Here is a 23,308-nt window from a genome sequence, read left to right on the forward strand (position 1 = left end):
CTGCATAGGCTGTAGGTCCTTAGGTTACATATTCACAGCCCACATTCATTCCACTGTATGTACAGTATGTGCGGAGCAGGACCCTACCAGACCTCTCAGCACCCTCTCTACCCTTCAGCTGAGTGTTGTGCATTCAGTTATCAGCAAGTTGTCTCCAACCTTCTGCCCAGTATTGCCCTACACCTACAGCTTTATTGAAGTCCAAAGCCTGTGGTGGACTGTAGTCCATAACTAAGGCAGGAAAAAGGAATCTGACAGTCTTATCCCAGCCGTTCGATACCTTATACAGCTTTTATTTTTTTTTTTTTTTGAAGGGGGAACATGGTAAGAGTGGAGCCTGGATATTGTAGAGTGCATGAAAGGAATATTAGAGGTTCACAAGGGAAGACTCCAAAAAGGAGCTCATGTAAACCAAGTGAGCCACAAAATGCACTGAACAGTGCTCATCTCCAAGTGCAGTTAGCAAATTGGAGCTGGACTGAGAGGAAACACATAATTTATTCCATCTCTTTTCCATTTTTATTCAGAGCTGATGGAAAAAAGTGTCAGCCTGGGATCTCTGCAGCCTAACACCCCATATTTACTCCCACCCCCTCATCTAGGTACAGGCCATCACCATGGGTTGGGATGATCACCTTTAAGCTAGACAAGAAAGGCTTAGCACACATAGGGCATTCAATCTACCTCTTTGGCACTCAATAATGGAGCAACAAGTACCAATTTCTAAAAGTGAACCTATATGCTGGCAGCTGCACTGAGGCACACCTGCCCTTTTGGTAAAGATCTGTGATAATGTTGGGTAGTAACAGCATCAAAAGTTACCAACTGATTTGGCACGCTGACCTGAAGGTAAAAGGCTGTTATCTAGCCCCCTAGTCCTGCTGGCCATCTCTTCCCCAAAATTAACCTCATAAGATGCTCTGTCACTAGAATGTCATCTCCTACGAAGTCTTTGGGTGGCAACAACGCGATGCAGTTTTTGCATGGTTAGAGTCTTTGCAGGGCAGCATTCAAAATAGGCTCTGGCAAGTAGATGGGCCCTGAGAAGGGAAATAGACCTTAAGAAGGGAAAAGGAGAATAAAAGGTTTGAACTTGTACAGAAGGGACAAAGGATAGATCAGGGGACTGGGAATTGTATGCAAATACTTCCTCACCTAAGACCTTTGGATTGTTTTTGTACCAGCAACGTAGGAGAGCTTAAGTGAGGCAGGCACTGGAACACAATGCCTTTCATCTATCACTGGTTCTACAACCCATGCCATCACTGACAAAGCAGCTGCCCTCTGGTCACTGCTCCCTGACCTGCACAAAGCAGGATCTCAACCCAGCTTCTAGTAAAAAGATGTAATAAAAGAACTAAAATGGTTCCCTGTCTAGCTGCCCCATAGAGCCTGCTGCATTACACACGACATGGAGACAGAGTTCATCGTTCCTTCCCATAAAGATGGCCCTTTCAGGTAGTAGCTGAATTACAATAGACTGCCCTAGGAAGTGCTGTGCTATGTGGTGCTTGTAAAGAAGATTAAGTGGATAATTTTGGTCTCTAGTCTGTCCACCCAAAAATCAAATATGCTGCAGAGCAGGAAAAAGTAAGTGGGCACCAGGGTGTGAACAGGGGCATTGTGTGAAAAATGGACAAAGGAACAATTAATAAGAGAGAAGAGCTGCATATTCCATTTTAAGAGGCTGACCTAGGACATGTTCAGCACCACATTTTGCTGTCAGTGGTGCACAGTACCTCCCTCTCAGAAGAAGTTCAATGCCTGCTAGAATGGGGCAATCATTTAATGCCACTGCAGCAGCCTGTCCAGGTCACAGCTGTGCCAAGCATCTCCCACCAGCATGCTCCAAACCCAGACAGACATTCTTGAGGCCACTCAATAGTCACTCAGTTGGCTGCATGCCAGAGACTGCAGCAAAGGCAGCCACACAAGGACATCCCCATAGCACATTTAAGTTTGGAGTTGGTGCAACTATGCAGGGCATGTGTGGGAATGGCCCAGCCAGGACACACTGCCATCCCTGCAGGTGTGTCCTTAAGGCTAGGGAAAGAAGCTACACAAGCCAGTTTAAGTTATCGGAAACTGGTTTAAACCTGTAACAGAACAGAAGTTCAGTGCACATGAACTGAACTGCTTTCAAAATGACCAAAACTGGTTTAAGATAAACCTGGTTGGATGTAGTATCAGACTTAACTGATTTACGTCCAACCTATTTATGGAATTTCTGTTCCAGATCCTTTCCTGGTTCACATTTAGTCCCCCAGCATCCCAGGATGCTTTGGAGCCCTGGGCTATGCTGTCTGCCCTAGCAGAACAGGGACTGCCTTGCTCCTCCTCTGCTCCTTAGCCTGCTTCCTGCCTACATCTGTCAGCCCTTAGGGACAGGAGGCAGGGGAGCAGAATCCCAGACCACTCTAGCCAGGGTCTACACACCACATGGGGGAGGAAAAGCCCCCATGGTGGGGGCTTTTCAGCTCCTGGCGTCCTCTCTCCCCCTTCCCAGCTGCCGATTGCTTCAGCAGCTTCCACAGGAGAGAGGAAGAAGTCTTCCAGGCTGAGTGCCTGCCTCTGCAGCCCAGCATGGGGGCACCAGAGAACCCTTGTCTTGGGGGGTCTTCCCTCTGACTCAGCCAAGGTCCCCCAGCCCCAGGGAGTAGAGGGAAATTCTTCCCCTCCAGAAGGGCAGAACTGCCTCCGCAAGTCTCAGGCTGCTTCAGGGAATAGAGAGAAATTCCCCGTTCCTCCTCAGCTGGTTTTGCAAGCAAGACAAAACTAATGTAGGGGAGCAGAGGAATTTCCTTCTGCTTCCTGGGCTATTCCTGAGACTCCAGCAGTTAAAGCAAGGGGTTGGGGAAGGGAAGAATTCCCCTCAGCTCCCTGGGCTGGGAAAACCTGGGCTGGGGTGGGGGGAGGCCCCCAGGGCAGGGGCTCCCCAGTGCCCCCACACTGGGCTGCACAGTCAGGCACCCAGCCCAGAGGACTACTTCTCTCTCCCTCCCTCCTGTAGCAGTTGCTGAACCAATCAGCAGCTGGGAGGGGAGAAATTCCCCTCTGATCCACAGGGCCAGGGAACCCTCCTAAGGGGGAGGCTCCCCCAAAGTGGGCTAGCACCCAGACAGCAGGCTCCTCAACTCCCTGGGGGAGACGGCAGGAGTTTGGAGACATTTGGCTGGGCTGGCAATGGCCAGCAGGCTGGGAGATGTGCTCTAGCACTCCCTGCCTACTGGCTTGGGTCAGTGCAGGCCTCCCCTTGCTTTTCTCATCTCTAACAGACATAATTTGAAAAAGCAACCAAGAAAAGATTTTGATGAGTTTGGGAACAGAAAGACCAAAATTGAAGAATTCTGTATCAAGTTTCCTGTGCAGGATCTTCTGGATAACCTCAATGCTCTTAAAGACAAATTATGGGCCAAGGGACCACTGGACAAGTTTTGGTGTAGGCTGAAAAGCTTTTGGAGGACAAAGCCTGAAAACATCAAGGAAGAAAAAATAAATAGGAGAATGTGAACAGCTTTTCCGAGAAATGAAATCTATCCACAGCAGTACAGATTTAGTCCTCCATTTTGGGAAAAGCTACCTTAGGAGAAGCAAAGTGATACCCTTTGGTGGATACTGTAAGCTTCTGACCTTGAAGAAGTGAAAGAGATCATAAAGGTTCTGCAACATATTGTAAGAAGGTTGGGAAATCGGAGATTGTGCCTCTCAAATGCCTTGTTGCATTCCCTTATTTAAACTTAGTAGACCTGTGCTGAAGAATAAAGGATGCTTTGTAAAGTTTAATGTGAATATAGATACAATGCAAGAGAAACCTAAAGAATGGGACAAGAAGTTTGAAATGAGCATAGATATCACAGAGCAAGAGGAATATAGGAATACTCTCATAAGAGACATAGAAGACTACATGAAAAAAATGTAAAGTGCACAACACTTTAAAAGAGGTTACAGGATCACAGTCACAGAGATGGAAGTGACCTGTTGAATTGCATTATCCAGGTTCTTTTCCATCTTCCTCTTCTATCACATAAGCTCACTTACTTTTTGATTCTGACAATCTGCAACTCTCCTGGCTTTACAAGACAAACAGGAATAATAATCCTCCAAAAAAAGCAGAGTAGTGCACTGTGGCAGAATGCACCGCCCAAAGCTGGAGCCACACCTCCACTGGCAGCTAGGCTCCACATGGCATGATCACTGTTGCTGCAGCCCTGGGAGGCCCCCAGGAAAGACTGCTGGGGCTAGCCCAGTACTGGCCCCAGCCTCTCCTACCCCACCCAGGGTTAACTTGCTGCATGCCAGAGCACATGTGGCATGGGTGTTCCCCAGGGACAATGAGCAGTGGCACAATGTGTGCTACCACTAGTTGTCCCCAGGGGACCAAAGGTCTACATACATCTGGATGCAGCCTATGAAGCTTCCTTTAAAAAAAAAAAAAGTTAACTGTTATAGAAGTAAAACCAAACAGAAATAAAGGAGATAGGAGTTAGCTCCTTCCCCCTGTTCTTAAGAATCATTTACTTAATTCTATTAAAAAGACAAGTATATCCTTGAAAAAGTTGTGATTTGACTATGAGAGATTAAAAAAAAAACCTGACTATCCAACATCAGATGTAGCAAGCCATAGTTTGCTGTGAAAAGTTTGTGGTTGAATTCCCTTTTTCTTTAAAGCCAAAACAAAAAGAGAGGTGTAGTTACTGGAGTGGGATGACCAGCCGACAAAGGTATCTCAGTCCTTCGCCTCTGACAGACTGCCAGAAAAGGTACTAACATTAATCACAGCAATAGGTTTTGCATTGCGGGCAGTGACTTCTGTAGTCCGTTTGCACATAAATCCTGTTTTTCTAGTCCAAACTGTAGTTTATGTTATAAATGCACTTTGTAGCTCACCGTCAGCGACCTTAGAAAGACTGAAAACAGCCCATAATCAACCCATCCAATGTTTAGAAAACCCGGTCACAGCACATCACTTCCGATATAATAAATACTAAAACTAACCTCCACAGGGTGGTGGTTTGTTTTTTTTTTGGTTTGGTTTTTTTTTTTTTTTTTGTTAAGGAGGCCAGTGGCTTGGAGAAATGAAAAAGTTCCTTCTAAGACTCATTTCTTCTACTGTGCCCACAAGAATGGAAGCAATAAAACTCTACACCAGGGGCCAGCAACTTTTTGCCAGCGCAGGCCAGAGCTTGCAACCTGGCCACAAATATTTGCTCTTCTGCCCCTGCCTCCCAAAGCTCCCAAGTCGCCTATACTTACCCACACTGCCAAACTCCAGCTGCTCTGCAGCAAGGATAAGAGCAGGCATGAGAGAGCAGCAGGAAGAGCTGTGGAGGGGGTAGACACCAAGGTGCAGCTGCATGCCACCCACGTACCCATGTGCAGTCAGACCTTCATGGGTCAGATCCAGCCTCTTCATGGGTTGGATCTCGCCCATGAGCCATAAGTTGCCAAGTCCCAGTATACACCATTCCCCTCCTGGTTTCATAAGATATCCTGATTATTTAGTCTTCTCAGCTTGTGAACAGTTTCAGGGCAGAAACTGTGCGCAAGTGTGTGGCTGGTCCAAAGAAGAGAATGGCTGGTGCTTAAAACATTAATTCAAGACCTATTTATAATTCTGCAACACAGTATCTATCTCCTTTAACAAAGCAAGACAAGATAAAATAAAGAGGAGCATTTTGGCTAACATCATGAAATTGGCTGGATTTCTCCCCTTCATAACATTACCCACAACAAAGTAGAGTCAGTCTCTCTGTATAATCATATCATTGAGTGGGCTCTTCCAACACACCTTGCACAGCTGCAGCATTCCCACAACCTTTCAAATCCAAGATTGCCATTGTACATCACATCTTCATTAGCCCATGCAGAGCAGCCTGGCTAAATTCTAAGAGTACACCTATTGAGAGATCTGGGGTAAAACTGAAAAATATTGCCCCTCAAAAAATTAAAGGGCATGTCAAGAAGTATTAAACATTGCATACAGTTTGCTTTATAAATCTCTTCACTAGAAGATAACTAAACAGTTATTCAGTAGTGTGATACATACAGTAAAAGTGACACCTCTCTCTCTGCATGGGGACAATGAACCAAGTTTCCTTCTTTACATTTTTCAGATTCAAGTAGAGGTGGAGAAACTGTGAAAGCCTTCAAGACATGTGGTAGGTGGATGGTGTGTGTACTGAAGGGAGAACTCACTCAGGCAGATTCCACTCTTCATTAAGTAGTGTATATTATCAGAGAAATTGCAAGCAACTACTGAATGCAATAAGGCCACCATATGTATGCTGGCATCCCTCCCTCCCTATTAACGAACTCTGAGGCCAAGGGTGAGTGGAGGAATCCAGATGTGTGTTCCACCCATTGTCCACTGTGCAGCTGGAGAAACCCAAGCACACAAAGCCAGTGATACCCTTTTAGATGTCAGAGACCATAGGAAACCCAAGTCTAATACCTCTTTTATGGCCGTGCACACATGCACAGCAGCACCAGCACCAGCAGTAGATTTGCCCATACCAAGCTGTTTCACCATGGAGAGGTACCAGGCAGGCTGTCACCTTCTAGCTAGCCATTGCCACTCATTTCTTTGCAGGGACTCTCACAGTGATGGTGAGTCTGCCTCCACAGGCTTGGGGCTAGGCCTTCACAGATTTCCAGAAAACTGTTTTGGTTTTTTTTTTTTTACCCTAGAGTGTCTGCTGATGATCATTGCTCATATTCAGCACCCACTGGTCTACATTTTTCCCCACACTCAGAACTGGTGGTCAACCTTCAGAAGTGTGTTCCACAGCAGGCCATCCTTGGTCACTGTTAGGAGAGCCTTGTTTTCTGGTACTTCACTGGCATCAGGTAGGTGGAACAGAAGCAGTAAGTACTGGGCAAAGGGTACAGGCAGAAATAACAATTTAAATATTTCCGAGGTTAATGGATTTGGAAATATTTTTTAAAAAGATAGTGTTCGTGCCACTAGACATATGCATAGCCTGTCACAACCCTGTCTGAAAAGCTTTAAAAATAATTGTTGTAGTTGCATGCAGCTGGGCATGCTCCAGCCAGGGGACACTACAGGAGGCTGCAGCAACACGTGGCTCCACTCCTCCACCAGCCCCTCCGAACAGGTTAGCAGCTGGACAGCCTGGCTGTCCAGCCTGCTCTTGCTCCTTCCCCTGTGGAGTCAATGGGATAAAGACAGGGAACAAAGCACGGTAGGATTCTGGAGAATTTTTCAGTCCTCTCCCAATGCACATGAAGTGAAATGGTTCAAAATAGCACCCGATTTAAAGCGGTATCAATTTGGATGTATCATCTGCCACTTTTTAAATGTTTCAATTGTTACTTCTGCCCACAACTACAGCAATCCATCTCTGCCCATTGGTGCTGGTCCTGCTGCCTTATGAACTATATCTGCTCACTCATACTGGTGAGGATTTGCAAGAAACTGCATACCTCACAATGGAAAGCGAGATCCATCAGCAATTTGGTATTGACTGGTTAATAGTAAGTTAAGGCCTCAAGCTGGCACATGACTTAGCAGGTTGCAAATGAAATGCTTCTCTCAGTGAAAGAAAGAAGCAAAAAAAGATATCCAGCGATTATTGGGTGTCCATTGAAAATATCTGGCTATGCCCCTCCAAAATTCTCACACTGCTCTTCTGCAATTATCCTACATTACAGTGGTGGAAGGCAGGGAAGCAAAGGATACTGGGATACCAGCCTTCACTACTGACACACCCTGTGGCAAACCACCTTGCACAAGAAATCAAATTGGCAACAACTGAGTACAGCCTCTTTTGTGAGGAGCTGTCACAATGCAACTGGATCCTACTTTATATCCCCATCATGGCTTACCTGTATATTCCATATTGCAGTGATGTCCTTCTTCAATTTGTCCATATAGCCTGCAGAATTTCTACATAGAAATTTGGATCATCTGGACTTTGCTCCTTTTCTGAAACAGCACAAGAGGTTTACTGGGACCCTCCATCCCATGATCAGCATGAAGTGCTTAGACTTTTGTTGAATAAGCTATGCTCTTTCAAATCCTTTGAGTTCTTGGGCCAGTGTAGTCTTTGCTAACCTTTGTATCTAATCAAAAAGGGAGTTTATAACACGGATAGGATAAAGACTGCAGGGGTAAGCCCCCTCCTCCCTTCTCCAGGGATTAAGGAAACGGTTTCCTTTTTCCTCCCAGTTTAGGCAATTATTTTGCTACCCTGGCAAACTGATAATCAAACTTTCTATAGATGGAGCAGACCCCAAAAGGTACATGGTACAAATATTAGCATCAGAGAGATGGTCAGTTCAGTACCGGCTCAGTTTTCTGTCAGTGGAAATGCCCTCACCGATTCTGTGCTCAAAGTACGGGAACTCTGAGTTCTTTGGGACCGGTTTCAAACTGGCACTCTTTTGCTTATTCAGATGCATTTGTAAATGTATCAGCTCCCACTCAGAGGTTTCAGCCACACATTAGGATTTAATCCAGAGACACAGGTGGAAAGGGTCTTGCTGTAAGCCTCTCCTCATAAGGTAACATTACAGAAGCCATTACAGCCAGAAACCATTACTTTAAATCATACAGCACTTGCCCTGCTGCAAAGCCAGTCATACAGTTTTTCAGATCCAATTCCACCTGCCAACAGCTATTTTCAAGCACAGAAAATAGATTTAAAACACTTGTTTCAGTTTCCCTGTTACTAAAAAGAGGACAATGATACTTACATCCTTTGTAAGCTCTGAGATTGCCTGATATATACTATATTTTGAGTTTGGTATTACTACCTCAGTCAGGAGCTCATCTATTCAGGGTGACTGAAAAGCATTCAAGTTACACTGTTTAGTATTCCCACAGTCCATATAAAATCCAATGCTCCCATCTTTCTTCTTAAATCAGAAAGATAGGCAAGGTGAGAGGGCTGGTTCAGTTATGCCTTCCTGATACATTTTGACAAAACCTTGTAAAGACCTTCCACTTTGAAATCAACTGGTGACGTCCCTGCTTCATGAGTTGGCTCTACAGTGTCAGTCTTGAGCTATACCAGGTGCCATGCCTCTCATTTTCAGCCTTCTATATATCTGAGTTCCACCAGCATATGTATGACAGGGATGTGAAAAGACCATATTCTCCTCTAGGTGACATAGCTCTCTGATAGTAAAACCCCTGCTGCTGATACAACTCTGCTGGATGCAGGGAAGGTGAAGGTGCTCTTCTTCCACAGCTCTGCAGCCCATAGCATAGACAACCCTGTTATTGGGTGAGTAAAGCAACTCTCAGTTCCTTAGCAGAGAGGTTCCTCAGACCTTCTTACTGCTCCCTGTCTAAAACATCCAGCATTGCACTGCACCAATTCTAGTAAAAGACTCTGGAAGATCATCTTTGCTCATGCCAATTTATCTGGTTCACACGTTGCCACTTTGGTTCCCCCATCTCCCTCTTGAATAAACAGTAGAGAGTAAACAAAAAGAAATATTAAGTCACTGATCAGGAAACTTTCTGCTTGGGACTGAGCAGAAATAACTCAAATTCTACCCCGTTGGTCCTGTCCCCCATTGAACAGTCTCAGCCATACTGTTACAGCTCCTCACAAAAGGAAACCTTTTTTCTTTCTTTTTTTAACAAACTGACCACCTGCAAAATATGAGCCACACCTGCAAAAGGCATTTTCTAGATGGTATTTCTATTTTTCCTGGCATCACTTTCACAAATATTAGCCACAAGAAAATCCAGACCAATAATGAACTCATCCATCCTCCATGATCCAGAATACTTGATCCAGTTCTAGAGATCCATGCTTAAACCCAACTCTCCCGATTTTTTGATCGATTTTTGACTGGGAACCACACATCTCTCTTCTACAGTAATTAGGTGGTTTGATTTTATACATCTGTTCCCCCAATATTTAATACTTATGGTCTAATAACCACAATCCTTGAAACAGTGCATGGAATTACTGTGTTTAAAGTACTCCTTCATGCATTTAATAATCAATCTCCCATTGCTATTATTCAACTGGCAGATATTCAAATAATCTGTAACGTTATTTATTTCTGCTAATGATCCTTCCCCATCCTGCCAGTTTGGTGCCAGCAATTTTCACGAACTGGGTAAGGATAGGACTCTTTCTTTCCTTCTTTTTGTACTTAGCTGAGCCCTAGACAGCTTAGTGATCCCTTTGTATCAAGGCTTTTTCACAAATCAGAATAACTCCTTTTTCTTGAATTACATTCAGCAGCACCAGAGATGATCTACTAATTAGATGATAGAGCTCATTCCCACTTCCCCTTATCTTTGTGTTCATCTCCTCAGCTACTCATTTGGGATATTGTTTACATAAAAGTGAAATGTGTCCCCCAGAAAGATGACATTAGATCACTCCTCTCTGGGCCTTTACAAGGTGTTTTAGAGGATGCATCTTATCCAAGGTACTTTGGCTTATTTCCTCACCCAAGCTGTTGGCTTCAAAGTAGTCTGCAGTTCTCCACTTCAGTAAGTCCTTGCTGCAGCTCATTTCTGCTAAACAAGTTTCAAATTGACCAAAGCTTTCCAGTTCTTTGAAACAGCTTTGGTCCTCAGCATCAAGCAGCATCAGCAATTCTTCCATCAGTGCTGGCCCAGTGAGTTGAATAGATTTTGAAACCCATGTACAAAATGTTTGACGCTTTGCATGTTCTTATCCAGTTGCATTTTTATTTCGAACTGTGGCAAGACAATCTGAGTCCTTCACAATAAGTCATGTGGCTGTTCTAATTCCTTCTGGCTTGCCATTAGTGATTTTGGGATAACTTCATGTTCTTTGAATACCTCACTGATTATGAGAATTATTAAGCTTTCAACTTCTCTCCTAGCAAACTCAACCCTCTGAAAACAGCATTGATACTTGGCCAACTGATGACTGAGAAATATATGTAATGGAGTTATGACTGCAATCATTTATTTACACATGAACATACTACTATAAAGGGCCTCCTGGCCCACAGAATCCAGTCCCCCACATTCGCAGGCTATTATTTACCCAGGGAATCTCTAAAATTGCCATCCTCGCACACAACTACAAGGCACAATACCCAAAAACACCAAGAATATGCCAGAAGTAAAAGCAGGGGAGACAAGGGCACTGCCAATGTAATTAGAGGAAAACAACTGGTTAACATCTAAGTCCTGTGCATCTTTAACCAAGGTGACTGAGCACACAGGCAGCTCTAGAATCCACAGCTCAGTCGCCATGAACAGGCCACAGGAACGGCTGCCTGGGATGCTATCCTTTCAGGTCTCCCACCAGCCTTCCAACTACCACAGAACGTTTCCCTCCTGGTCAAATAAAAAGCAGAGGATCAGTCCCAGGAGATTCATCACACTGTTCTCTGCTGGTCTAGTACAGCACAGCAGATTCATTACAAATATTACTGATATATGCCAATAAGCATCTCATTGCTTCAAGTCATGTACAGTAAATCAGATGACAGAAGAAGCCAATCTTATTCAATATGAAAGAAATCATCAACTTAATCACACCAACTATAGTGACAATGATTTGTTCCAACTACACCACCAATTAAACATTTCTCAGCACCAGTTCAGAGGGACATGTTAGTGACAAAAATTGTCACTACAGGTCTACTTTCTAGCACAGAAAGACAATCTGACTTCAGAACCTGCTACTGGGAAAGAAGCAAGCAAAGAATGGCAAGAACACCCTTTGTTTTTAAATACGTATGAGAGGTAGCAATATCTAGGAAAACAAACAACATTGATAAATAGCTCTGAGTTTGAAAAATTATCTTTTTTTCCAATTTAAATACAGGTCTGAAAACATTACGTGTTTATGTGCTGAATGCTCCAAAACCCAAGCAGCAGAACAGGCATTCAGTACTTAATTTTTAAAAGCCTTCCATTCCTACCCCATCCAAGCCTTGTTCCAGATTTCAAGTCAATCTAGCTAGTTCCTTCTCTAAAAATACTTCCTAGCAAGTAGTGCACTGTGTGAAATTGCTAGAACATGATAACAACCTAGGGATGAACAGTCAGGTATGATGTGCAATAATACTGCTGCAAGTGACCTGTAAGTTCAGCCAGTCAAATGGCCCTCCTGGCTATGTCCCTTGCACCATATAAATCTTACATTTTTATAAATAGAAGCTTTTACGGGGTGCCACGCCTTGCACCTGTTCAGCAGGTTAAGCAAATCCCATCACTGAAGGATATCATAAAGTAAATAATGCATAAAGTGGCAGTTATAGTCTCCTCTTCCATTTGGGCAGAATAAGTTTGCACAAAGCAAAAGGAAACAAGGTTAAAATGAAGTTTATTAGTTTTTTTGTTTTTTTAAGCTTTTTTTTTTTTATATAAAACTGTTTGTGAAACAGCTATTTTATTCCCATGGCAGAGTGACCCCTGAAAGATGCACTAACCCCTTTCTTAAGGCCTTAACAAGAGAAATTGTTTGTTTTTAAAACTCAAATGTTTAAAAATTACACAATTTACAAAAAACCCCCAAAGTAACCATAGAGCGTAGGCTGTTAAACTGACATTCCCCCTTCCTTCCTTTGAAAAAAACAAAACAAAACAAAACAAAAACAAAGAAGAAGGGCTAACTGGAGTTTCCTGAACAGTTTACACACACATGGATTCCACCAACATTCAGACTTCCTGTGCAGTTCCCCAACTTGGCAGACAAACCAGTATCTTCCTCTAGCCTGCCTTCAAAACAGAAGGCAGCTTCTTGGAATGATTTGGGGGTGTACATCATTGCCAGAAATGGCAGAAGTTCCCATCCCACCATTTGGTGAAGATGTTTCCAGATGAAAAAGGTATAAGCGTGTGTGTACTTTAGCTAGCAGCAGCTACCTCTTACTTCACAAGTCACATGACCTAGGAGTCTTCAGATATTCTTCAGGCTTCCACTGTTAATAAAAAATAAATAGTGTTTCTTGAAAAGAAGAGGAAAAAAAAAAAATCATAACCTCCTGTCCCGCAGATACCAGCATCCCATTGCCTGCAGCCATCCAGTCCTTCCTCTCACCCCTCTGACAATTTGTCACGATGCTGTTTTCTTTAAACCTTGAACTCTTCTTCTGGAAACTGTTGGGAGGTGGTGAGCGGAAGGAGACTAATTGGTTAGGGGAGCTCCTACCTCCACTTCCTTAACAACTAAATGTGAAGCTTCAGGAGCATTTTGGACTTAACATTTTCTGAGAGTTAGAAGACATTTTGAATTTATCTGGGTTTTCACAATGTAATCAAAAGCATAAAAAGGGATAGCGCACCTTTCATTTAAAACAAAGTCTTTCAAGACTAAAAAATAGATCTTTATATATATATATTTATATATATATATATATATTTATCCCTCCCTCTTTAATTCCCCCCACCTGTTTCCTCTTTTCCCTCCCCTCCCCACTGTCACTATGGAGATTGTGTCCATGGAAACAGCTGGTTCAGACTCCTTGGTCATATTCTGTGATGTCATCAGTTTTGAGTGTGATGTACGAATTTATGAAGGAAGTGCTGGCATTGGCAGGCACATCAAGAGGGGGCATGGCTGCACAGCGGGAGAGAATCCATTCAGTCACGAATGTCCACCGCCCTTTATCTCAACAGCCTAACCTGCAAAGCAAACAAAAACAGCAATATTAGAACAATTACAGTTACCCCTACAACTGATCAAGCTTGCCACCAGGACTTCTGAGAAGCTTACTCAATAACTTGTCCTGGCAGTAATACCAGAAGGTCAAACCTAGTCAAGATGAGATAAATGGGAGCATGATAGTGCATATTTCTTTTTAAAAAAAAGAAAGGTATATGGTAAAAGGTATCAATAGATTAACAACCCCTCCCCACCAAACAAAAAAACAAAACTGAATTATATTTAGCTACAGAGGTGGTACAGCATGAAAACAGCAACATAAACTCCTCTCCTCCACCTCAAAGTTAGAGGCCTAATAAGAGAGAACTGCTTTCTCCACACTCCAGTAAGTTCTTAGTAGAGGTGCGCTGATATACTGGTCCATATCAGATCAGCACCAATAAAGGGAAAATTGACATGGTCAGCAACCAGCTTTTTTTGGCTGGTATAGCCAACAATTTTTACTGATAAATGCTGCATGCGCGTGTACAGCCACAGCATGCACACAGCCAGGAAAGCAGCTGGGCAGCATGGAGAGCAGTGTCCTGTGCAAGTCGGGGGGGGGAGAGGGGTTGCCTGGGGCTAAGGCCCCAAACAATCAGGGAGAGAATGGGGCTGGGGCAGGCACTGCCCAGATGGAGTGGGGTGGGGAATGGAGCTCCAGGCAGCTCATCCAGCAAATGTGGTGAAAAGGAGGAACGATTCCCTGCCTTTCTGCACATCCCCAGGGGCAGCATGGGGGGCATGTGGCCCCAGGATTTGTGTGCAGGGCGAGGACACGCTGCCTCTTGCAGGCTCAAGGCTAGGGGCTGCACCAGCAAGGGACTGGGCCAGGGCTGTTCTCAGGCTGGGCAGGGACAGGGTGGGAGCCGGCAGCGGTGCTGGGAGCCACCCCAAAATTCTCCATAGCCACCCTTCCCACTGCCACAGTTGCCCACTCTGAGCACAGCCACAGCCCCCAGGAAGAGGTGAGCACAGCCCCTGATCCCGAGCCCACGCACAAATCCAGGGAGCACATGGCCCCCATGCCTCCACCAGGGGAGCATACAGTGGCAGGCAGCCACTCCCCATCCCCCCTTGACAAGCCACCTGCATCCTGTGCCCCACTCTGGCTGGGAAGCGCCTGTCCCTGCCCCTGCCCCAGCTCCATTCCCTCCCTCATTATGGGGGCCTTGATCTGCCCATGCCCCTTCTCCCTACAGACTTACCAGTTAGATGCTGCTCTCCAAGAGGCCAGGTTGAATACCAGCTACTAGATTGGTACTGGCTGATATAATTGGTTAACAATCACACAAAAAAATATTTACTGGTGCACCAAAGTCCTTAGCTTGTATATTAAACCTGGCTATAAAAGGAGCCCAAATAAAAAAGTATAATGGTAGTTTCTGTCATGTGGTACCTGCCCATTAGAACTGCACTGAAACTTCCCAGCACATTTCATACAGATCAGTTACAACGTTCACTGAATATCAATTCACCCTTTCAACAGAATGTATGTCAAAGTTTATAGGTTTTGTATCCCATTTCCAATTTCACAATGTGATCAATCACTGTCAACCAGGGTGCCATGGCACAGTTACTTGTACAAACATGATTCACAAGACAAACCCAGAGATTTCATATAGAAATACACAGTATTAAAAAAAAAACCATTCTGACCTGTCCTGGTCTGAGTCCTTCGCAACGCAAGAATTGTAGTATTATTTCTCAGTAGTAAAAAAAAAAAACAAAAAAAAACAACCAAGAAGTGAAAAACTAAGAGCTGGCATTTTCCGTGGGGGTCTCTCAAGTCTTAGAAGGTTGAGAACCACTACTCTAGAGAATTAGTGCTTTTTCTGTAAAACTAAAACTTATTTCTGTTGTTCCCAGTTTGCTCACCTTCAGGGACAAGGTTAGGGTGAGGAGCAGAATTAAGGCATCTTAAACTAAAAAGTCTAAAATAGCAATTCCTCCTCTAAAATTTTAGAAATTTAATTATACCCCTCAAAGAGTCCTACAAACAAATATCCTAACCTTATTAAAACTTCTGACTAAAGGTTGAGCAAAAAGGAGTCAAAGCTGGATATTTTCTGTTCATTTTCTTCTAATTACTTCAGCCTCCCTTGACAAACTGCTACTGCCAAAAAAAAATGGACAACCCTATATATTGTTTTTCCTCCTATATCTCATCTGAGATCCAAGACTGATTTGTTTATTGGGATTGAGTCCTTTGCTGTCACTCATATATGGCTTATATATCCCTTCCTCCTCTCCCCAGTTGGTGAACTCAGGTCAAAACAAACCCCACAGTATCAGCTGCACATGTACTGCAGTTAGTATCACTAGGGCCTCCCACAAAAAAAAATTGTTGCTGCTACAATTTCCACACCAAGCCAAAAGACATGATATAAGCGTGTAAAAATTAAAACAAAGTCAGACATTTCCACATAGGTAATATCACAAAAGAGGGAGGAAGGTTCCTAGACAGCTCAGGCAGCTGATCCCTGTTGGTGTTCATTACTGTGCAACTGTGAGCCCTTACTGAAGGAGTGGCAAGGACATGCTGCTGCCTCTGGCTTCTGTACAACTGTAGCTTGCCCATGCTTGGAATCAAGCCAGAGCATTAGGCACTGGCTCAGGGAGGAAACAGGCTCACCACATACAATCCCACTCTCTTCCTGGCAAAGATCCAGAGCACCAGGCTCAATCGCACACATTTACTCTCCATATCTGGAACTGATCCAAAAGTTCTAGGGGCAACTGGCTCAGGAAGAGACAAGCTACAAACAGAGACACAATCCACTGACTTGCCTGGAACTGATCCAGAGAACCAAAGGGAAGGGCTCCTCTTACCCTGCTGGGCCAAGTAGTAAACCGAGCAAAACAAAAGCAAAAGGATACCTCCCACAGCCTATTCCTGTCCTAAGAGTCTACTTCACACCACATTCCCCTGCCAAAACAGCAAAAGGACAGCTTATCTATTACCAGAGGACAGTTACAGAATTTCCATGAAGTTTCATTAATACCACCTTTATGCAGCAAGCTTCCCTTTAAAACAGGGTGCCCAGGCCCTGATAAGCTTTCATTTGGGGGCATAAAACCATGGTAAAAAGGGGACAAATCTATTAGACAACCTCCTTAAGAAAAAAAGAGGCAGCACAGTATTTCCAAATGAGAAGTTGCTGGGGCAGAAGCAAAGGTGGAAAAATGACACTGAGACACTCCACTTCCAGAAGAGCATCAGTAAACTTTTCACTTTGTATCCCCATTCCTTTCCTCCACAGGACTGTTAAATTATTGTCAGTGTTAAGATGCCCCCAAGTCCATATTACTCTATACTTTCATACTAGGCTTTTTATACAGAGCCTGTTGACTAGATCCTATGACCCTCTGTCCCCCTCCTTCCATCTGGCCTCCGTGCACCACTTCTGAAGCCACTGATGCTGCAGAACCCTCAGCAGGCATACTGAGGTCTATGAGAATCTATTTCTTCCCCCTTCCACAGCATGTAATGGAGCATATTGTGAATGTCAAAGGCACAAACAGCCCCACTGACACTTGGTCAGCAGAGCAGCTTGTAGCAGCAGTTACCAGCAAGCACAGCTAGAGGAACTCTGGGGCCATTCAAACTTCCACAGAGAACAAACTTATCACCAGGATGGGAAGAACACAAAGATCTTCCCTTGTGAGAAGTCTGAAGAAGTCGCAAGCAGCCCATTACGGACTAGGGAAGTTGCATCGGTTGCAAGTGAGATGGCCAATTTAACTGCATGAGGGAAGGGAAGAATGGACAGCCAACATTAACTATGTGCAAATGGACATGATTTGTGCAAGGAGGGCTGCATTAATTAAATGGGGATGCTACCTACCCAGAGGCAGAATGGGCAGGGGGCATTTCCCACCCCCCTGGTGCCCCATATACAGCCTAGGTAGGGGCTCCCATCCCAAGCCCCCCATAAGCAACAGATCCCAGTTACTTTGGTTATTTGTCACACATCGTGATGACCTGTATTCCACAATGACAGGACGGATAACTGAGAAGCAACATCTACCACTTCCAGCAGGGAGCAAAAAGAGCCCAGGAGCAAAGTAGGGCTGGAAGGAAAGACATTGACAGAAGAACTACTCTCTTCTTCCTCATAACCAAACCCTCTCACTCACCTAAGAACAGCCTGTCACAAGCAAAGACAAATACCCTGGACTCACTGCTTACCTACCTTTTAAAAGGAGCTTAGGGAAGAGAATAAAATGATACTCTGAGCTCTAGAGCTAAACAAAGTACTTCACAAATTCAAACAGACAGGCCCTTGACCTTGTGAAACTTGCAATAGTTTAAGTATGAAACTGAGACTAAACTTGGAGATGGGGCTAGTGTTGGAAGTCTGTGCAGAAAATAAACCTGAGTGAAACCTGAACATCATGGCATGCTTATGCTCACTGGCTCCTAGTTTTATAAAAAAAGGTGTTCAGCCACGATTACAAAGAACCAGCTCCATGTCTTCCCTAACGTCAGACGATTAAAACAGATGCAACACTCTGACTAGTATTCCAACATCTCACATTGAGCCACACAGTCATTTACACATTTTAGGGACATGGAAAAGTTCAGTGTGATCATTAAGATTTTTCAATTTTATTAACAAAAATAATGAGAGAGAAGAATATGAATGGCTAATCTTAGCTGAGTGGGTAACTCTTCTTTAATGATAATCCAGGTATACACGAGAATGTACCAAAAACAAGAAATTGCATAACAGAACTGAGCTAAATCAAGCTGTATAAAAAGTGTTCATACCAAACACTAGTTTGTTGCTATTTTTTCATAAATAAAACATAACGTTATTTGGTAAATCTCACTTCCTTCATAGAAAATACCACAAAAACCACTTCACAGTAACTCAGTCAGAGAAACAAAGCAAGGTTTTAAGGTAAGACTGAAAGAGGAAGTTGCTGAGAAGCAGGGAGATGGGGGACAGTTCTCGTTAGATGAGGTAATAGAAGTGAAAGGATAACCCACACCTGCAGAACTGTAGGAAAGGGACACAAAGGCAACCCAATCTGTAAGAAATGAACAAGCTGAGGTCAAGACAGCCCATTAGTACCAAGAGGGTGGTAGCTTAGAACAGGCTTGTTTCAATGGACGTTGACTGGAGACGGAATGTTCATTTCATTTAGGTCATCTAGCTATCAGATGGATCTGAGAAAGATTTTCGGATTTTGAGGTAATTAAGTGAATGCTTTGGAGATCCAAGGTACAAGGAAGTGGATTTTTCAATTGCTCTGTGTAATCAACAATGGTAATGATAGATATAGTAAGCACTGCAGATTCATGGCTACAGGGCCAAACAGATACAGCTCTACCATCTTTAGCTCTACTCTGTTCAAAAGGAAGAGGAAAGTGCCTGGGTAGATGGGGAGGGAAAAGGGGAGGAGTAACAGGCCCATAGGAAAGGTCACTTCTTACCCCAATTTTCTCAAAGGCATCCTGCAGTCCAGAGGCCTGCAAACTTGTAATAATCACCTTCACACAAACACAATTACATTGCCCCCCTCCCTGCTCAGTAAAAGGTTTAATAACATGGCAATCTAGACCTCTATGAGCTTTTCAGGTAATTTACTATTAAGTTCCAAAAGAATTATAAAGAATAATCTGCTAGCTTCCTACACAGAGGAAGATAAAATGAGTGGAGACCTCAGGTGGTGGTTTCAATGAATACAGCAATTGGGAAAAAAACAGCAAATAAGAGGGTAGCTTTGCCCTTTACCAGTAAATGCAAAATGAAACCACTAACCTGAAGCAAAAAGAGGAACAAAAACTAAAGAAAATCCAATTACAACCTCCAAAGGGGCACAAGTAATATCCACTTCCCCCACAGAAGTGGGGAAGGACATGGGGGAACAAAAAGTTCTCCCCAACTCACCTGTGCTTGCTTTTATTTCCATTCCCAGGAACACACTTCCCCCCTCACCCCCGCTCCGACTGCTCTGTGCTGAGGCTGCCTTTCACCATCTTGTTCTGCAAAGAGGGAAGAGAGCAAGGAGGGAGGGGCTGACAAACCAGCAAGCCAAAAGGAGGAGAAGGAGGATGAGGGAGAGCAAAAGACACACAGAAAAATATATAAAAGAAAGAGAGAGAGAGAGAGAGAGAGAGAGAGAGTCAGTACTGGAATGACATGCACAGATTTTCAGACAGGATTTTCCCTGTAACAGAAGTCAGCATTTTGTAAGAATGTTTTGATTTTAAAAAGAAAGAAAAAACCACAGAATTTAACAACAAGGAGCAGAGCAAGAACTTAATAACACCACTTGAAGGTGACCTACAAAGGTTTTGTTCGTCTGTCTTATAAACTCTGAGCACACACCCCTTTCTGCTTCTTTAGGATTTACACAAGAGGTCTGCAGGCTCCCTCTCTTGCCCGTCATTCAACCTTAGAAATATGGAATACTGAGCTTGTCCTTCCCTAATTCTTCTAAAACAGGGGTTGGCAATGTTTTTGGGCAGAGTGCCAAAATCATCTGCCACCTTTACTTGTATGATGTTGCTGTGACCCGGGGGGGGGGGGCGGCGGCAGCAGGGGAGGAAAGGGAAGGGGGGCGCTTTGCAAGGGGCCCAATCCTTATTGTGGAAGCATAGCCCTGGCCCCTTCCCTGCAATCTGCCCCTGCGACAAGCCAGGCTGGGGCTCCACAGACCTTGCAGCCTCCTGGCTGCCTGCCACAGTCAGGCAGTGTTCTGGGCAGGCCCCTGCTACCCACCATGGAGCCCAAGCTGTTCACAGAAGAAAGCAGAGAGGTTGCAAGCAGCTGCACTACGGTCTACAGAGCCCTTCCCTGCTTCATTGCTGGCTGTGGGTGCACATGCACCTCAAGGCAGATGACAGGGAAGAGGCTGCACTGCTACAAGGATTGGGCTCCTCATGGCTCCCTCGCCATCTTCCTTAAGGCATGCAAGCCAAGCAAAATGCCTTTTTATGCCATGCTCTGTCACATGTGCCAGGGGCTGCCTACCCCTATTCTAAAGGACCTACTGGATCTCTCAAAGGATTTATCACGTTAGCTCTCATACCTGAATTGAAGAGCTGAGGTGTCAGATGTTAGTTAGCTACTGACAAGTTAAAAACAGAATTTTTTTAAAACTGTCTGACTGGAAGTCCCTTCCCTTCTCCAATGGCTCAACTTTCACACTTTCATTTGTTGCAAAGTCGTATTTTAATTTATTCCATGCATCATCTTACTAGAGTGATATTCAATATGCTTGGACAGAGCCTGGAATGGCTCCACATCTAGCTGAGAACCTCTGCCCAATTAGCAATACGTAAGAGCAGGATGGTGTTATTCTCCCCTAAAAAAGCATTCAGAACAAACCAGCAAGTTAGTGAAGTCTCATGCAAAGGCTAAACCACATTCAAGTGAAGAAAAACCTTTTATTTTCACTGAGATCAAATAAGCATCTCCAACTTTATTATATGAAAGCCAACAAAAACTTAGGTGTGAAACAGAAGCTCCTGAACACCTCTCCCTCTCCTGACCTCAAAATAGGGAAAAGATGTGCAGTGGATTTTCAGTAAAGCTTTAGTAGCTTCATCAAGTACCTCTTCTTAATGTTGCTGGCACCCTTTTTCCCTCCAAAGCTTACCAGATAACAGAACTTATATGTTCTCAAATAGCTTGTACAACAGATTGAACTGTAGTCATAAGACAACTGTGTTTTCCTGGTATAACTTCCTTGTTCTAACAGCTAATACTAATACAACAGTACTACTTGAACCTAACTGACTGATGAAAAGCTGTAAGATTTTTCCCCTTCTGGCATGTTTTTTTAGTGGGCAGCAATAAAGCATAGTCCTCATGTATTGATCCTTTCTATTCACACTAATCAGATGTCAAGAGCTGGGCAAAAGACAGCATTCCTGTAGTTTTTTCCAGCTGATGGATCAAACTGTATCTTTAAGTTACTGTTTCAGGCTGCCTGCAAATTCAGGTAGGTAGTCATATGTCAATTTAACCCTGAAAGAGTGCAAGAACCATAAATCTCCACAACTGAAAGGACAAAAAAAATTTTCTTTAAATAAAAGGGTGGGAAAAGAGGCTGGTCCATGGTACTGTCTGGAAATCCTTGTCTGAGGATTCTAGGCTAGGTGGGGACTACATAGTTAACATGAAAAGCAAACATCAACACTCCCCCTACATTTTCAAAACTGAAGTGAATGTATGTATTCCTACTGGGGTAACACAACCACCACCACACAGTAACAACAAGAACAAAACACACTGCACAAGAATACAAATCTCTTTTACAGATAATCAGTAATCACTGCCTCCTGTAAAAAAACAAATTACCAGCAGATGTCACTCTAACCACAGGCACAGAAGGAGAAAGCTCCTAACAAGTACTGTACCTGAATGGAGACTAATATATCCTCCTGCAGATACGGAAGAGCAAAATCCTTCCCCCACCTAATTTCCCAGTTGTACCATCTATACTCTCTCACAAATTTTAAATGGTTTCTTACTAGCTGAGTAAGAAAAAAGCAATTCCACCTGACATTTTGATCACCTACTTACACAAGTGACAGAAATTCTGCTGCCTCATAGACAGATACTTCAGGAACTTGTACTGAGGATGTGAGGAGGAAACAGAATCAGCCAAGTTACCAGGTATTCAGCCTGCTAACTCTTGCTGAAGGAGGACTAAGCTCTTTCCATCTCTGGTTGGTCCTTGCTTCCAAAGCGATGAAACCCTTTTTGTCAGCTACTTTTCTTCCTTTTTCCCTGCATCTCTCAAGTTTTAGAAAAAACCTTGAACAGAAAGTTTTACTATAGCATTCCAACAGGAGCAGCTCATTAAGTATGAAGCTGGATTTTCTAAAGAGCCTCTAAGAGTTTAGACAACATCTGGAAATATGCATATCTCCTTAATTCTCTATCTTCATCTACGGAGGTGTCTGTGCCCCGAATACATCCCACTGAACTACAGAAATATTGTTTAAAGCTATCTAAATATACAATTATTCATTTAAAAGACAAAAATGAGATGCAGCCCCCACCAGAGGGCAGCACAGAATGGGCCCACTGAGGAAAAGGGTTCTTCTTACCTTGTGCTTCGGGCACCTCACTGAGAAGTTCTCTTCATTTAGTAAACAATCTACAGGAGAAGAGAGATAGCAATTTGATTTAGTACTTTAAAAAAAAAAATGCATCCTCCATGATGTCATGTGTATTAACCACGCCTTCCAGATGCATTTTGGATTCAAAGATCTTTTACAGAACTATCTTGTCAAGTTTTCCACAAGAATGTTTTGGTAAATAAAGTTACCAAGAGACCTGAGTGGTATTATTCTTACAGTCATCAATATGTAAAGACCAAATCTTGCCAATTTCCTCACTGTTGTTGTGTAAAGAACAAGAATCATCAGTACAGAGGTATAAATTTCTCCTCCCTCCATAGATTCCATCTTTTAGAAATACAAACATGGGAAAAACCAGGCACACCCATCTGATCTTAACAGATGATTCTTTCTTTGTGCCTCTCATTCCTGTCCAAAGGCATCTGTCACTAGCATGGGAAGGAGGAAGAGTAAGGGGTGTTGTGGGGGGAAGAAGGGGGTGACTTATTCCCAGCACAAAAGCTGGTAATCACTTTTACAGACACCATGCTCAATAGTCTGGTCACTCATACTGCTCTCAAATCTGCCTCCACACTTCACGTCTGTA

General features: G+C 43.7%; 2 protein-coding genes across 8 annotated transcripts in view; both read right to left on the minus strand.

The window, feature by feature from the left end:
• Positions 1-10,538, minus strand: part of CYP2D6 (cytochrome P450 family 2 subfamily D member 6) — a 38,771-nt gene extending 28,233 nt beyond the window's left edge. Inside the window, exons 1-2 of the mRNA XM_090042717.1 lie at positions 10,439-10,538; positions 7,846-7,945 (exon numbers count right to left, since the gene is read on the minus strand). Of these exons, the coding sequence (XP_089898843.1) occupies positions 7,846-7,890 (45 nt within the window). The 5' untranslated portion in view covers positions 7,891-7,945; positions 10,439-10,538. The remainder of the gene's footprint in view (positions 1-7,845; positions 7,946-10,438) is intronic.
• A 123-nt stretch (positions 10,539-10,661) lies between these two features.
• Positions 10,662-23,308, minus strand: part of TCF20 (transcription factor 20) — a 173,964-nt gene continuing 161,317 nt past the window's right edge. For 5 of the 7 annotated variants that reach the window (XM_090042712.1, XM_090042708.1, XM_090042711.1 and 2 more), the window contains 3 exons: positions 22,690-22,739; positions 19,517-19,644; positions 10,662-13,597 (listed from right to left, as the gene is read on the minus strand). In XM_090042712.1, the coding sequence (XP_089898838.1) occupies positions 19,561-19,644; positions 22,690-22,739 (134 nt within the window). In that variant the 3' untranslated portion in view covers positions 10,662-13,597; positions 19,517-19,560. The remainder of the gene's footprint in view (positions 13,598-19,516; positions 19,645-22,689; positions 22,740-23,308) is intronic. The other 2 variants (XM_090042714.1, XM_090042715.1) reach the window with 2 other exon arrangements.

This window comes from Crocodylus siamensis, chromosome 4 (genome assembly GCF_052110815.1).
Source record: "Crocodylus siamensis isolate JL-2025a chromosome 4, ASM5211081v1, whole genome shotgun sequence".
NCBI lineage: Eukaryota > Metazoa > Chordata > Crocodylia > Crocodylidae > Crocodylus > Crocodylus siamensis.